The sequence below is a fragment of the Dendrobium catenatum genome, unplaced genomic scaffold (genome assembly GCF_001605985.2).
Source record: "Dendrobium catenatum unplaced genomic scaffold, ASM160598v2 fragScaff_scaffold_313, whole genome shotgun sequence".
In the NCBI taxonomy this organism is placed as follows: Eukaryota; Viridiplantae; Streptophyta; class Magnoliopsida; order Asparagales; family Orchidaceae; genus Dendrobium; species Dendrobium catenatum.
Window position 1 is genome coordinate 1782759 of NW_021318775.1, and position 17726 is coordinate 1800484.

At 38.2% G+C, this 17726-nt stretch overlaps 1 protein-coding gene across 1 annotated transcript; it reads right to left on the reverse strand.

The window, feature by feature from the left end:
• Positions 1–1229: 1229 nt before the first annotated feature.
• LOC110105031 (probable calcium-binding protein CML10) lies at positions 1230–2102 on the reverse strand. The gene has a single exon (XM_020834381.2). It carries the CDS (start codon positions 1988–1990, stop codon positions 1430–1432), a length of 561 nt encoding a protein of 186 aa, XP_020690040.1. The 5' UTR covers positions 1991–2102; the 3' UTR covers positions 1230–1429.
• Between the last annotated feature and the right edge of the window lie 15624 nt (positions 2103–17726).

A 17726-nucleotide genomic window follows, 5' to 3' on the forward strand; every position in this document is an offset into this window, starting at 1 on the left:
TTATCAAGATTTGGTTAGAAAATATTAGAAATGATATTTCTTTATTAAATTTAAACGAGAATTTGACTTTTAACAAGACGCAATGGAAAAAAAAGATTCATATAGCTGACCCCACATAGTGGGACAAAAGCTTGATGTTGTTGTTATTTTCGTCTAAGTGAAGAGAGACTAACCCATTGGAAGCCAAATTAAAAAAAATTGAAGATTTTAAAGATTAGATCAGACAGAAATTTTTTATGATGACAATGTATAGAGTGTTGACACTACACATATGCAATAATTTTGTATGTAACATTTCAAGTTGGAAGGCGTCATAATTTTTACATGAATAATTTGGAAAGTAAAAGAAACAAAAGATCTATCTCAATTCAAGTACATTGACTATATACTTAAAGTTATAGAAGTTCGTTATTCCTCACAATTATAGAATATGTGATTACAATATTTGAAGCACTTCGTTGATCTCCTATATTTATGATAGAGATAAGGCAAGAAGTTTTAGAGAGATAATAATGACAACTTGATGAGTAAATCAAGCAATGGTGTTCAAATAATAATGATCGGACAATAGCGGTCAAGCAATTGTGATTGGGTGATATCAGTCAAATATGATGATTAGATTATAGGGAATGGACTATCATAATCGAGCAATAATGATTGATGATAGTGGTTTGGCGACTGCATTTGGATGACGATAATGTCTGATGATAATCTTTGACATCAAAAATTGGGTAAAATTCTTTATAACACTAAGTTATTTCTAATATCAAGTTTCAATTTTCATGTGGAGAATGTGATTTATTTGTGAGTGATATTTGGATATTAGTCAATCGTATTGAATGCTTAGATCATAGATAGTATATTCAACATTTAAATATCTTATAGATCTCAAAATCAAATGATTTTGGATTTGTTAGATTTGTCTCTTCAAGCCACTAAATTTAATTATAAGTATGTAATATATGGAGTTTATTTGATTATTTAATTAATATACTAAAATTTTTAAATTTGTTTAGAGCGTCTGATTTGAATTCACTTGGACTCGGAATAAAGATGTTTAATTTAATTATAAATAGGTTGAAATTGGAGTTAGGATGATTATAAATTTAATTTCCAAAATTTATAGAATCGAAATTCGATACAGTACAATTAATTTTTTTGTAGATTATTTAGTCTCCCTGCAGGCCTCAGAATCGGTCTCAAAATGTTGACTCTGAGAAAGCTAGAAATTAAAATAGGACCGAAAATTCAGGTAAAATAGAAAACGACCAGAGAAAGGGAAAAAAATTATGTCGCAAGAACGAGAAACCAATCTTCCACATATGTACAGATTAGGAATTTTGCAGGCTTCTTTTCGGTCAGATCCAGACTATTCGCTATAAAAAAGAAACAGATAAATTGCGAGAAGAGAATAGAGATCAAGATTGGCTCACTCGATCCTGGTGATCGATGCTGCGATGGGGGATTTGGACATCATGACCTTGAACTCCTCGAAGCTAACGAGGCCGTCGCCATCCTTATCGACGCCATCGATCATCTTCCGGCACTGCGCGACGGAAACCCCTTCGCCGAGGCCGCGCATCACGCGCGCGAGCTCCTCCGCCGATATCGATCCGTTGCGATCAAGATCGAAGACGGAAAAAGCGTGGCGGAGATCCTCGAGCGCCGCTGTGGAATCGACCTTGCTGGTATTCAGATCCACAAACTCCTCAAAACTGATGAAGCCATCACCGTCGGCATCGACCTCGCTCATCATTTGAGCGAGCTCCTCAGCCGACGCCGCGTGCCCTAGGCTTTCGAAGATGGCCCCTAGCTCCGATGACGAGATCTTTCCGTCCCCGTTAGAGTCAAATTTCCGGAAAACGAGTTCGAGCTCCTCTTGTGTCGCCACTGCAGCGGCTTCCGGCGAAGTTGGCTCCGAAACCTCTCCACTGGACGTGGTGGCCTTTGATTTTCTTCGGCGCCGGAGCAGGGACCGGAGTTTCCCCATCGGAAAATCGAAGAAGAGGAAGAGAGAGATCTGTTTCGTTTCCCAACCGAAGAGGGGAGGTGAATAGTTTTTCCGTTCTTAGAGGACCTAGAAAAAGGTATCGAATTAGAGGAAGAGGTAACTCGGAGCGTTATTTATAGAGCGATGTACCGAAAATCGGTTTCCGTTCGTTTCGGCCGAAATTTCGGCCCGATGATGTAAAAAATCTTTCATATTATGGAAAATCATTATTAACTTAATAAATTATCAAAGGGATTTCCCAAATAAGGTTAGATTAAAATTTCTACCAAAAATACATTCTTATTATTGGAGATTTCCTTTATAGGTAAGGGGATGTTTGCTTGCAAGAAATTAGAATTTCAGTGTATTTCATATGCAATCTAAAATAAATTTAGTTAATTAAATTGTTTTATGATATTTAGTGGTTGTAGAATAAATTTATAAGATTATTTTTTGAGTGTGTGCTTGGATTGTTATAAATTAAGTTTCTATTGTCCGATGGGGGTGATTCATCGATGGCAAGAGACGGCCAACAGTGGTGGCAGATGGTGAATGGAAAAGAAGATTCAGTCTATTAAAAAATTGATTGAATTCGAAGATTTTGTAATATGCCAAAATGAACTGATAATTCGATATATTATCAAAAGTTGTTTTAGATTAGGCAAGAATCCAATACATATTTGAGTTGCAAACTATTATAAATAAATTTAGGATTATCCAAATTTTGACGAGACAAGCACATGGCAACCATAGTGACCTTATTCAACTCCAAATAACCCCAAATCAAGCACTTTAAGCATAATAAAAAACTTCTAACATTAATTGGAGGGCTATGATTTCCAAATCCCACATACTTATATTCAAATCGAGTGTAGCTACGAGGCGAATCCAATTACCCCATTTTCTCTTGATTCTAACATCATTAAGACACTTAAATGATGGATCAATAAATCATAATCATGAGAATTAATATGGGTTGTCCATTAGATTGTTATGTAGGCTAGGGTGGGGGGGGGAGGGAGGGAGAGAGAGAGAGAGAGAGAGAGAAGAATTTGGACTTCATCCGGTGGATAGTAGTTGTAGATATCTGCTACGTTAAATGTAGACGACGTAAGGATCTCAGGTGGGAGATCAATAACGTAAGCATTATCATTAATCTTGTGGCGAATTGGAAATGGTCCCAGCTTCCTTGGGCTAAGCTTGGAGTAACTGCCTTGCGGAAACCTCTCCCGGCGCATACGAACCATCACTAATTCACCCGGTTGGAAGTTTTTGAACCTTCGGCGCGTATCCGCTGCAAGCTTGTATTTGGCATTTGATTCCTGTAACCTTTCCTTTACCGACTGAATAGTCTCAGCTGCCTGAGAAATGGTTTTGCTGACTTCGGAATTGCTGCATTTCGGTAAAACAGTCAGATCAACTAGATGGTTAGGGGGTTTAGTATATACCACCTGAAATGGACTAATTTTAGTCGACCGATTCGCCAAAGAATTGTAAGCAAACTCTGCATGGCTGAGAAGCTCCTCCCATTTCTTCGGATTGTCTTGGACTAGACATCGCAGCATATTTCCGAGCGTCCGGTTGACAACTTCAGTCTGACCATCTGTTTGAGGATGGTATGCGGAGCTCAAGTTAAGATCAGTTTTTAGGCACCTCCATAGTTCCCTCCAAAAGTGACTGACGAACTTAACATCTCGATCAGAAGTGAGGCTTCGGGGCAGGCCATGCAAACGTACGATCTCCTTAAAGAACAAGTGAGCAATATTGATAGCGTCATAGGTCTTCTTACATGGCACAAAATGGGCCATCTTGGAGAACCGGTCTACCACCACCATGATTGAGTCCGCTCCTCGTTTGGTTCGCGGCAGTCCCAAAACGAAATCCAATGATAAATCTTCCCAAATAGAGTCGGGTATAGGCAAAGGAAGATAAAGTCCTGTGTTTTGAGATGTACCTTTGTAACGTTGGCAAACGGAACATTTTTCAACATATCTAGCCACATCTCGCCTCAAGTGAGGCCAAAAAAACCGGGATTGTAACAGCTCGAGAGTTCTGTCCCGCCCCGCATGTGCTGAGAGACCACCGCCATGAAGTTCCTTAATCAGTTGAGGCCGCCACGACGAATCGGGAATACAGAGGTTATTGCCTTTAAATAGAAAACCCTGTTGTAATGTATAATCTTGATGAGGCCGGCCGTTCAAGCAATCGGTCCAGATTTGTGAAAAATCTTTATCGCCTGCATAAAGATCCTTAAGCTCTTGCAAACCAGTAATTTCGGTATGCAGATGAGTGATCAAAGCAGCTCGCCTACTGAGAGCGTCAGCAACACGGTTGGTATGGCCGGCTTTGTGTTTAATGACAAAACTAAATCTCTGGAAGAAGACTATCCAACGGGCGTGCATCCGACTGATGTTTTTCTGACTATTAATATATTGCAGGGCCTGGTTGTCACTACAGAGAACAAAATCTTTATGTAGGAGATAATGCTCCCATTGCTTGAGTGCCCGTACCACCGCGTATAATTCTTGTTCATAGGCAGACCACTTTTGCCGAGCCGAACTTAATTTCTCACTGTAATACTCAATCGGCCTACCTTCTTGTGATAAAATAGCCCCTACACCGATGGAAGACGCATCCGTGTCAACCTGAAATGGCTTATCAAAATCAGGGAAAGCTAATACTGGTGCGGAACACAGGGCATTTTTTATTTTGTCAAAGCTGCGTTGTTGAACAGGCGTCCAGGAAAATGTTGCCGATTTCAAGCAATTGGTTATAGGAGCCATAATATTACTGAAACCCTTAATAAACCGTCGATAATAGTTGGCGAGTCCATGAAAACTGCGCACATCTGTGAATGTTGTGGGAACAGGCCAATCCCGAATGGCCACAATTTTCTCGGGGGATGTCTGAACGCCGGCTGGAGTGAGCACAAAACCCAGGAATTGGATGCTTTCTGCCGCAAACTCACATTTGGCTAAGTTGAGGAACAACTTATGTTCTTGTAAGGTCTCAAGAATTGATTGAAGATGACTCATGTGGAGAGTTATGGAGTTGCTAAAAATCAAAATATCATCAAAATAAACCAAACAAAATTTACCGAGATAAGGCTTCAACACCTCGTGCATAAGCCGCATAAAAGTAGAAGGCGCATTACAAAGACCGAATGGCATGACCTTTCATTCAAACAAACCATCGACAGTCTTGAAAGCAGTCTTCCATTCGTCGCCAGGCCTTATTCGAATTTGATGATATCCACTCCTCAAGTCTAATTTTGAAAAGATAGAAGAACCGGAGAGCTTGTCTAATAGATCTGAAATTCGCGGTATCGGAAAACGGTATTTGACAGTTATGCGATTGATCGCTCTACTGTCAATACACATGCGCCACTGTCCGTCCTTTTTTGGAACGATCAGTGCTGGGACGGCGCATGGACTTAAACTGGGTTGGATAAACTGTTTATCCAATAATTCTTGTACAATTTTCTGTAAAATACCGTGTTCGCGGGGGCTCATCCGGTAGGGAGGTAAGTTGGGTAAAACAGCTCCCGGAAGTAGCTCAATCTGGTGTTGAATATCTCGGAGTGGAGGCAATGTTGGAGGTAGATCAGCGGAAACAATGTCCGGAAATGAGTCTAGTAGTTTCTGTATTTCTGGAGAGGGAACTTTACCAAGTGACGTGAACATGTCGGCAGCAACTAAAGCAAACAGGGAATTTCCATCCCCTTTGAGTCTTAACAATTCACGTTCCATGACTAGGCAAGACATGGTAAGGCTAGAGGGGCCGGCATTCGGGGAAGACCCAACCGGCATTAATTTTAACTTTTTTCCCTTCACCTCTACAGTATAAGTATTGGACCGACCATCGTGGACAGCACCTGAGTCGTATTGCCAGGGTCGACCAAGGATGAGGTGGCACACATCCATGTCGAGGACATCGCAGGTGACCTGGCAAATATAACGTTTGCCAATAGAGAAGGTGAATTTACACAGTTCCGAGACGAGGAAATCCACTCCTTTTTTAACCCACCCTATTTTAAAGGGATTTGGGTTTTTAGTGGTTTTGATTTGAAGGGCTTGTACCGCTGCCTTGGAGATGATGTTCTCCGTACACCCACTATCAACTATTAGATCACACACCTTATCATTGATGGTGCATTTAGTCCGAAACAACTTATGCCTTTGAGTATCAACAGGAGTCCGCGGGACCAGCAACATTTTTTCCATAACTCCCAAAATGGGCTCGCCATCATCTGCCAAAACTTCTTCCACCCATGTTTCACTGTCGCCTTGAATTTCAGCTGGATCAACCTCTTCGTCGCCTTCTACCAACTGCACTTGGTGTCTAGCCGGACACTCATTCGACTTGTGTCCGGGTTGTAAACACCTAAAACATTTGATCACATTGGGTTTGGCATATGGATTTTCACGTGCAGGAAATCGAGGTCGCCCGGTGCCTTTGGGTTCAGGAACTGTGCTAGCTGGTGCTATCTGGACGGTAGGGGATTTTGCCTGTGGAGTCACATTTTTGGAAGGTCCAGCATTACTGTCTACAAATGACCTGCGCGGCAAACTTGTTCGGTAGTGTCGTTGGAGTTGGCTTTCCGCTTTAAGGGCGAAATTTACGGCTTGTGAAAGTGACCAAACCGAATTGAGCTCTAGTTTCTCTTGAAGGTTCTCTTTCAAACCTCCTATGTACCGGGCCACAAGCTGATTCTCGGATTCCGACAAGTTGTTTCGGGCACTCAAACGGTAGAATTCCTCCGTATATTCATGGACCGGTCGGTGACCCTGCCGACATTGTTGATATTGAAGATACAAGAGTTGTTCGAAATCTGTGGGCAAGAAATGCCTCCTCATGAGCTGCTTCAGACGACTCCAACTGCGGATTGGCCCTTTCCCTTCTCGATGTCGATTGTGGAGTAGTTGCAACCACCACGCACTCGCTCCACCTTTAAGACGACAAGCCACGTATTTAACTTGTTTCTCGGGTTGAACTTCCATATAATCAAAGAAGTTCTCTACAGCACCTTCCCAATCCAAATAGTCTTCGATGTGAAGTCTTCCGTCAAAGAAGGGAATATCCATTTTTATCCGGAATCCGTCAGTTTCCATCCGTGGCGGACGGTGTCTCCGTCCTCTGACTGGTGGAGGAAAAACTATTTCGCCTTCTGAATCAGTTTGTTCTTCCCTCGGAATGTCTTCTTCGTCTGATTCTGAATACTCTGGCATTGGAACGGGACCTCTTCTCGGCGCAGGAACTTGGCGAGCTGGAGCCCTCAGGTCCGGTAAGGTTGCCGGAACAAAAGGTCGCGCTACCGGAGTTGTAGCTGCTCTTATTTGGCGAAGCTCGTTTCGCATTTCCTCTGCGAATCGGCCGAAGGTGTTCATCAGATCCTCGAGCTGTTTCGACGTCTGTCGATGGCTCTCCCACAGGGATTCAAGACTCCGATCGCCGTCGGGTCGGGGGTGGCTGCTGCCTTCCGCCATTCTCACGAACAGCCTAGCTCTGATACCAAAACTGGTGCAGCAGCAAGAAGGAGAGATCCACACAAGAGCTGAACTCAATGGAACAGTAAAAACTAGGAGGAATTGTATTGAAAACTAAAACTGTCTTCCTCTACAGCACACGGCTTAAAAGTAAGAAACTAAGAGTAAGAAATTACTCTTTCTAGAAACTGTGATAGTGCAGGAAAGTAGTACTGTAATAACAGAAAAAGTATTAAAGCTAATGATAATAAAAGTAGTGGAGTTTGTAATGACGGTAAGCTGAGCCGCCGGAGTAACTTAATAGGTATTGCCTGCATCAGAGAGAGTGTGTGTGTAGGCTTTTTTTATCGCCATTATTGAACCACCTCCTATCTGACGTCATTAAACCAACCACAAGTGATCACAATCCTCTTACCATTATCTCCTAACTACAATATTCATACCATTGTCCCTTGAAAATAGTGCTCCAACAATCATTGTCTTACTACAATCCTCATATTATTATCGGTTGATTACAATCAGGTTACCACCATCAGCTGAATGTGGTCATCCGGCCACCCTTGCCCAACTTTGGTTCTCTGATTACCATCATTGAATTATAATCCTCCAGCCACCATCTCCCGATTATGATCCTCTGACCACTATCTTACGACTATGCTCTTTCAATCGCCATTGATTGAATATGATCTTTCGAACACCATCGCTCAACTATTATCCTCCAACTATCATCACCTGACTACAATCCTCTAAGCATCGTACCACCATTGCCTAACTATAGTCATCTAACAACCATAATACTGCTAATGACCTCTGATAGCTCTTGCTTAGTTTCAACTTTTGAGGTAGAAGAAAGAAGCCTAATAGGTTTTGAGCTGGTTAACAGTGCTATTGTAATGCTCCAAGACTTAAATAAGGAATTAAACCTACTTTTCTTATATGTTTAAGAATTCTCAACTCAAAATTTTCTTTTGTCAGAGCCATCTTATCATCCAAAATAATATAATCCAAATAACCTAAATAAGCATATAAAATATTTCTTTTAAAATGCTTAAATAACAATATTTTAGAATCTAATAATTGTAACAAAAGTCTTAAATACAATATGAACTACATAATCATAAGGACCTTTGGAACCAGATTCCCTACTTAACAGACCCAATCTACTCAATAGAATCTTTCCCTTTGCCTAAAATATTTTAGACAACAATATGTGTATCAAACTCATTAAGTCAAGTCTTTTTTTTTTTTCATATTAGAGTTCAATTCATAGTTCATTATTAAAATCAGTAAAGTAAAATTGTAGTTAGGCAACAATGATCGGAGGATTGTAATCACCTGAGGTTGGTTCGACGACATTAATCATGAGGTGATTCAATTATGGAGATTAAAAAAAAAAAGTCTAAGAAGCATTGCCCGACTATGGGCCATCGGACCACTATTTCTCAAGTACAATCATCTAACCACCATCACACAGCTAAGGACCTCTGACAACCCTTGCTTGGTTTCGACTTTTGAGGTAAGACAAAGAAGGCTAATAGGTTTAATTGAAAATGCTACTGTAACACTCCAAGACTTAAAGAAGGAATTAAACCTACTTTCATGTAATCATCCAAATTAATAAAACACAAATAGCCAAAATAAGCATATAAAATATTTCTTTTAAAATTCTTTAAATAACAATAGTTCATAAGCTAGTAATTGTAACGAAAGTCTTAAAAAACAATCTGAACTATATAATCATATGAAGCTTTAGAATCAGATTCTATTCTTCTTAATAGACCCAATCTACTCAATGGAATCTTTACTTTTGCCTGAAATACTTTAGACAACAGTATGAGTGTTAAACTTAGTAGGTCAACCATTTTTTTTCCATATTAGATTTAAATTCGCAGTTCATTATTAAAATTAATAAAATAAAAGAGTTATTATTTGCTCTATAATTGGCATCTAGATCACATATGAATATGAATGCAAAAATGCCTATGTATTAATACCCACTAATAACTCTCACTTATCACCTCGCAACTGCTTAAACCAAGTGCACATCAGAGCTAGAACAGAGAAGAGTGTATTCCAACATTGAATCATTAGAGTGAGAGAGTAATATAGTAGTCAAGAATAGGAGAAATTATTTTGTGCTAAACATTCGGACATGTGAGTATACACACTAAGTACAATTTGTACATAATGTTTACACTCACATGTCAGGACGGTTCTTTCCGTTATGACTTCCAACAGAATAATTTCTCTAATAATAGAGATACATTTGCATGAGGGCCCAAACACGAAATTCAAAGTGTACTTTTATTTCCATAACAAAGCTCCATAATATCATAAAGTACATAATGTTGCAATGCAATATATAATTGAAGAACTAATCCTAATTTCAGATGCATATTCAAAGACCATTGAGATTTATCATATATATATATATATATATATATATAATGGTAATCTAACACACTTTGTCAACAGTACTGAGATTCTGAAGTGACTCATTTATCCAAAAAAATTCAATAATTTATAGTAGTAAATCAACTGGTGAAAAGTTGTATTCTTATAATCAAATTGCTCATAACATAGTGGGTAATAATATATATAAAGGTTATATGGTCCAACTCAAGAAAAAAATATTTATAAGCATATATTTCTATAAGTATCTTAGAATTGAAATCAGAAATAGAGTATGAGTTACCTCTCTCAAGCTCAATAATTTTCCTAATTAGCTGAACGGATAATTCCCGAATTCTGACCTCCAAAACCTCTCTTCTACTTTCTCTCTTCTTTATTTCCTCCCTTTCTTCAATTCTTCTTTGCAAGGTTGGGGTGCAATTTGTATTAGTAATTGGATTTGAATATTTTTAATATTTAAAAAAAGTATAACTTGACCTAGCACCATGGTGCTCCATTCCCTACCGTCGTAGCGCCCTTAGAGAATCTTCCTGATTCTCTTAGAATATTATTATCACAGCGCCCCAGCATCGAAACACATGCCCAAAAATTTTTTTTGGTCAATTTTCTTGAGAGCTTGATGTCACGATGTAGAATAATTTTTTTCAACTTGATTTTTCTTCTTTTTTTCAACCCAAACCTTGATTATCTCTAAGCCCCATTAGATTTTCTAAGATTTATAATTATTAATCTAATTAATATTAACTATCAATAATGAAAATTTACCTGAATTTATGATGATGGGTATTACAGCTACTAAGAAAATTATATTGATAAGAAAAATATTAGAAGTCACTCAAGATAGGCAGAAGAAATATTTTGATCCAAAGCATAAGTATGTGTAATTTAAGGTTAGGGATTTGTATATCTAAAAGTTAGCCCAATAAAAGGAGTAAGTAGGTTTGGAAAAGATAACAAGTTTAAGTCCTAGGCATATGGGATCGTTTGAAGTGGTTGACATAATTGGAAAATATGCTTATAACTATTTCTACCGGATCATATGTCAAATATCTATAATGAATTTTATGTGTCATTTTTTAGCAATGGGTGTCTGATGTAGATCGTTGAGTCCTTAAAGCTGAAGTGGAAGTGCAACCCAATTTGGCCTATAGAGGAAAATCTGAACACATTCTAGCTTTTAATGTTAAGCAATTAAGAAATAAATAATTTGTTATGGTTAAAGTTCGGTGAAAGCATAAGTTAGACCGTGAACCAACCTAAAAGAAAAAGGCTGAGATGAGACAACTATATTAAGATTTATTATGATTGGAATTTCGATAATGACATCTTTTATAAAGAAAGGAGGATGTAATATTAGCTGTCCCTGGTAATTAAGATTAATTAAGCTAAAATTCAATCTAAATTTGTTTTAATTTATAATTATTAGTCATAGCATGTTTAATGGGCTTTTTTTAAGTGGCTAAGGGTTGCGTTAGAGAAGTGAAAATATAAGTTAGAAAATTCGCTCTACGGGTACTACATTGCCAGTATTAAGAGTGTCATGGCATTGAGCTCTTGGGAAAATAGAGGAAAAAAGAGGTGTTAGCAGTGCGCTGCAATCTCAAAAAGCATTGTTGCGATGCCAGGCCTAAGCTAGAAAGATTTTGGGAGAATTTCACAGATCTATGGCATTGGAGGTGAGCGTCATAACACTAGATCAAGTTATAGGTTTTTAAATAAGAAAGTATCTTAGACCAATAGACGAATCTCATTTCACCTAGCCCTAGCCAGAGAAGAGAGGAGGGGAAGAGGAAGAGAAGAAAGGAAAGAGAAAGATAGGGAGAGATTTTGGTGGCCAAAGCTTGAGCTTTGTTCATTGAGCCAGTCTTAGCTTGTTTAATGGGGCTATTTAAGTGGCTAAGGGTTGGGTTAGATAAGTGAAAATGCAAGTTAGAAAATTCGTTATATGGGTACTACAATACGAGTATTGGCAATGCCACGACATTGAGCTCTTGGCCAAAGCTTACGGGTGCACTTCAATCTCGAAAAGCGCTGTCGTGATGTCATGGCCTAAGCTAGAAATATTCTGAAAGAATTTAGAAGATTCTTTGGGAGTGTTGTGACACTGGGATCACAAAATCTCCCTCAATATCCCAAGCCTTCTCGAAGATCAATCACCCAACATTAGAGGCCTCTTAACCACTACAATACCTAGGGGTGTCAATTTTTGACACGACCCGAAACACGACCTAAATCCAACACGGAAAAATTCGGGTTAGGGTCAACCCGAACCTAAAACAGGTCGGGTTCGGGTTCAACAAATCAACCCGTTTAAAAAATCGGGTTGGGTTGACCCAGCAACCCGAAATTGACCCAAAATTGACACGAAAACTCCTATTTGACCCGGAAACCTGATATTGACCCATTTTTTACCCGATTTTGACCCGAAAATTGAAGATTGACCCGATTTTGACCCAAAAAACTAGCAATTTTAGGTCAACTTTGGGTCATTCGTGTCGGGTCGGGTTGACCCGGATACGAATCAGGTCGGTTTCGGGTCCGAAAACCTGACCCGAACCTGACCCGTTTTTAAAAACGGGTCGGGTTCGGGTTGACCCGAATAGTTCCGGGTCGACCTGAACCCGACCCGTTGACCCGAATTGACACCCCTACAAATACCACTATAAAGCTCTCGGCCAAAGTAGGAAACACCAAGGTCTAGGCTTATTTCGTACACCTCCATACCCCATCAAGCAACTAAAAAAATTATCAACAACTCAAAATCACAAGTGCACATCCTAAACCAATTCTCCATCATCATTTCTAATCATTTTCCCTTTAAAACTCATTACTCAAAATGATCTTCCAAATTAGCCCAAATTGGACTAAACTTAGACATTTCATCCACTATACCCCAACTAAATCCCTCTCCTTTTGATAACAAACTCCAAATCACTTTCTTAAATACTAAAATAAGTACTTGTAGCTATTTCTAGCCTTCAATCTTATCAAAAGACTATCCATCACCACCAGAGGGAGGAAAGGAACACATCGCATCAATGATATGATAAATCACCACCATATCATAAAATGAAGGGCTTAAAACTTACCTCACCAAACAATAGGGACCACCAAACATATTTTATGAAAATGTTCTCAATTATGTTTACAAAATATGATAATTATAATATTGAATCTACAACTATTTATGGCCTTTTTAATACATGAATAAAAATAGAATATCAACTATTAAAAGATCAAAACATTTTTAGTCATAATAAATTGGTGCATAAATTTATATCTAAGGTGAATGTAACCTCTTTAATACCTTGCATTTGAAGAATCATAATTTATTTACACCCATATATATATATATAGAAGATTCCCCCAATTAAGTCTTCATCACTTTTGGCTAATTTAATTTGATATATATAAGGGTGTTAATATTTGAAACGACTCAAAAAGTTCAGGTTATGATCAACCCGTTTCACAAATGGGTCAGTTTTGGTTTCCGAATTCGTCACGTCTGAAAAAAACATGTCAAGTTCGGGTTGATCCAGAAACCCAACGGGTTAACTCGAAAACCCGTTTGAAACGAGCTAGTCGCGCTGCCCGGGTTAAGCCGTCGTCTGCCTGCCCGTCACATCCGAGGTTGCCCACGCGTAGTTTCCGAGGCTGCCCTCTATCCGAGCTACTCACGCATTGCATCAACTGCCTGACCGTCTCGACATCAACGAGAGCCCTGTCGTTCGTTGTCCAGCTGTGTCGAGTCAAGTCAAATCGGTAACCCGACGGGTCAGGTCCGGGTCTGAACTTCCAATATGTTTACATAACCGAGTCTGGTTAGATCGACCCGTTTAAACCCGAGTCAATTCCGAATTCGACCCGAAACCCAATTTTGACACCCCTATCTATACATGCATGGGAAGGTGAACGAAAAAAGAGTTTTTTTTTTATTTGTAAATTTTAAAAACTTTCATGGAGTTTTTACTAATTTTTTTGTTGTTTAAAACAAAATGTTTTTTTTTTTTACTTCTTTTAAACGTTTATGTTAAATTTTATATAAATAAACGTTTAAACATTTCTTTATAATAAAAAGTACAGAGGAATGTTTTATTTAAAAAAAAATGCTCCGCGGCCATACTCACGCCTTGTGTGCGGCTTACCTATGCCAGGCCGGCTGGCCGCTAACAGGTGGCAATGTGGCATTAGACCGGCCGCCTGAACCTTTGATTTGTGTGCTCGTGTCTAATGTTAGACATGGGCGGTTCAAAATTTGACGTTCTAGGCTTAATTTAATAACTTTAAAGATTTTAATAGAATTTTATAATGAATTTTAAATAAACTTAAAGAGTTTAAAATAAATAATTTTGATATATTTTTTTTATTTCAATGGATGCTCCAACTTCATGAAATGCTAAATGTTGCGAGTAATAAGGTTTAACTTAGTTGAAGTTCGTTTTGATCATTTAAATGTTGACACCTATATTCACTAACAACATTGATATACACCGTCGCCTGTAAGACAATTAGAAATCGTAGACACAAATGCTAATACTTGCTAACTTCATTGCCCGCTATCATCAATAGAATGATATCTTCATCACCCGCCTTCGTTAGCAATGTCGACGATCATCGTTGCTTATAATATTAATGCACTTCATCGACATAAATGTCAACGCTCGCATACTTCATCTTCCACCTTCACTACTAATATTGATACATACCATCATCTATATGATTGATGCATATTATCAACATAAAACTACTTCGGCCAACTTTATTGCTCATTGTCATCAACAATATTGTTACACGCCATCAACTACGGTTAGTACACAATATTTATATCATGACCTGTTTGTCACCTACTATCACCAATAATGGAAACTCGTGTCATTGATGCTTAATATCAATATCAACTCTAACTTTTGATGCCAACACTTAGATTTATATATAATGAACTTTTTGGTCTCATCTCTCCTTTTCCTTAAAAGAAAACCAGCAATGCTCCTTCAAACTTTTATCATGGAATCCATTCTTCATAGTTAATATCGAATATCTACATCTTCTGAAATTATGGAGATGAGCATTATTTATAACCTATGTAATACACCTGTGGAATCCTTTTAATTGGACCATGCCTTGTCATTTATCACGTTTATAGATTTTTTGTGTAAAAAAATAGTCTTCTATGAAATGCACTTAAATTATCTTATTTGAGTGCATACAAAATCTTCGTAGAATGCTAAGATGATAAGCTATCTCTTCCTCTACTGACGCAAAATTTGTTGTGCTGCTAATCACTGATGGTGAAGTGGCATTAAGAGAGGCAAATCATCATACATTGATAATATATGTTGAAATTAAACCATCCAAAATGATAAAATATAACATATAATGTATCGCTCCCCAATCTTAAAAGACAATTTCTTTCAATCATGTGGTTGGAATAACATAAAGATTGTCTATGTTATAGATATATTACTCTCTTCATTTTAAGGTGTAAATGGATAATAATGAGTGTGATTTAAGTTTTATTTGGGACTACTTTGTTATCATTTTTAAAGCAGATTTTTCGTATAAAAGTTTCTTGTTCAATAATTTTTTTTATTAGAAAGCTGCTCCGAACAAAGCTTTAGATTTCATTTGAGATAATCTTCTTACTTTTTTCTAGTACAAAAAAATATAATCTAAGAGAATTTTATACGAAAAAGTTGTTTTAGAAAATAGTGAAGAGTTGTCTCAAACGAAACCTTAATTGACCATTTAGGCTGACAACTTTGTAGAATATATCCGATGTTACATGGATTATATTTTGCTCATTTGCTTGTAGTCATGCCCACCATAAATCATTAAGAGACTATTTGGTTAGTTTAAAAAAAGCATGAGATTAATTTTTATTTTACTTGAAGTAATATGAAGTAAAATAATGGTGGCGGTGGGCAATAAGGTAGATGGCGGTGGTTGCAATCGACAAGCTGTAGTGGCGGTGGTTGTCAATCGACAAGCAGTGGCGTTAGCTACTGGTAGTGGCCAGTGAGCACCAACGATAACAGACGACAACAATGCAATTGACATACAATGATTAAAAAATTTGACTAAAATTAGAAGAGTGAAATACATCAAAAAAAGAATTAGGATGTGAAAATGGAAATCATTGACATTTTATACTATATTTCTTTCTCATCAAACCAAATAATTAAATTCCATTTTAGATTATAGTTTTTTTAGCAAATGAAATAACCCATAAATAAAACTAGTTATAAAAAAATATAATAATTTATTTATAAAAGGAAAAATTTTTATCGAGATATCATACCTAAATCCTATTAGGAAATTACGGTAGATTTTATTATCCATAGACCTACTTTATAATTAATGATAATTAAGTCCTAAACTAATTAAATTTCGGTCAGATATAATGACATAATTTATTTCTTTAAAAAAAATCAAATAATACTTTTTCTTATTCACCGCGTTATCTCGAAGGTTCGATAGCGTGAGGATAGAGAGAGAAAGAGAAAGAGACGTTTGTTGGGGAGAAGCGGCTCTGCGGCTGACGTGATTCCGGCGGTGGTGATCAGTTATTGCGTCCGGTCACTCTTGCCCACTCATTCCGGCCCGGTTCACGGCCTCCGCGTGAAGAGATAGATGGACAATCACTACCACCGCGTTTCTTGTTCCCTGTAAAACCGGAGACGCAAACCGTGAACCGCGGTGAGGAAAGAACTCACGACGTGATGGATTTGGGCCGGGTGGTTCAGTGACGGTGACCGGCTCATTTATGTCTATGACGGGGACGCCACTCTTCCTTCATTAAAATCACGTTGAGTACTTCACCAATTATAAATTGTGTTATTCGAACTAAAAAAAGAAGAGAGTAAATGGTGACAGAGTTCGGAGAGGTTTCAATAGTTCTAATTTAAGGGTGTCAAAATAAGTATTTTGATCATATTTGAATCTAATCTGAAAATGACAAAGTTATAATTGCAAAATGGTCATATATATGGGCCCGAACCTAACCAAGGTCTAACTCGGGTTGACCTAATCCAACTCGTAAACCATGAAACCATAAGGTGAGAATGGGTGAGCATAGGGGACGTAAGGGCAAAGGGCAAGCAAGCGGGCAAGGGGGCGAGTCTCGCGAGTGGGGTGATTGTAGGTGCGATCAGCGCGAGCAAGTGTTCGACCATGTATGTGCGTGTGAACGTGAGCGCGGGTGCGAGTGTGGGCACAGGAGCGGGGGCTATCAGGAGAGCGGGGTGTAGATGCAGGCACAGGGGTGCGTAGGGTAAGCATTACTCGGGTTAGTATGGTTGATTTCTAGGTTTCAGGTTAACCTGAACCCAACTTGAATTTTCAATTGGGTCAGAGTTTGCGATCCGAACCTGACATGTTTTTCAAACAGCTTGAACCAAACCCAAAATTTAGGGTCGTGTTCAGGTCATGGGCAAATGTTGACACGCATAAGCTTGAGTTTGATTAATTAATTAAGTTTGAATTCGAACTCGAGCTTTAATTTATGAGTTTGAGTTGGCTCATTAATGAAGAAATTATAATAAAAATGATAAAGAATCACTTAATATAAAAAATAAAATCTAACTTTTAGACTTTTTTCTTTTATGCTAATATATTTTAAGTACTTTTATATTACTTTTTTTTTAAACAAGCTGACTCACGAGCTAACGAGTAGAACAACAAGCGCCTAATTCATTCTCCCAAAATGGTTTTCCTGCCTCCACGCATGCCCTGATTTCAGAGCCGTTATTACGTCCTCCGACCGGATGCAGAGGAACATCCGGTCCTAGGCAAAAAAACGCCTGTACCGAGGTGTACCGAGTTTTTGAAAAAGCTCCTAT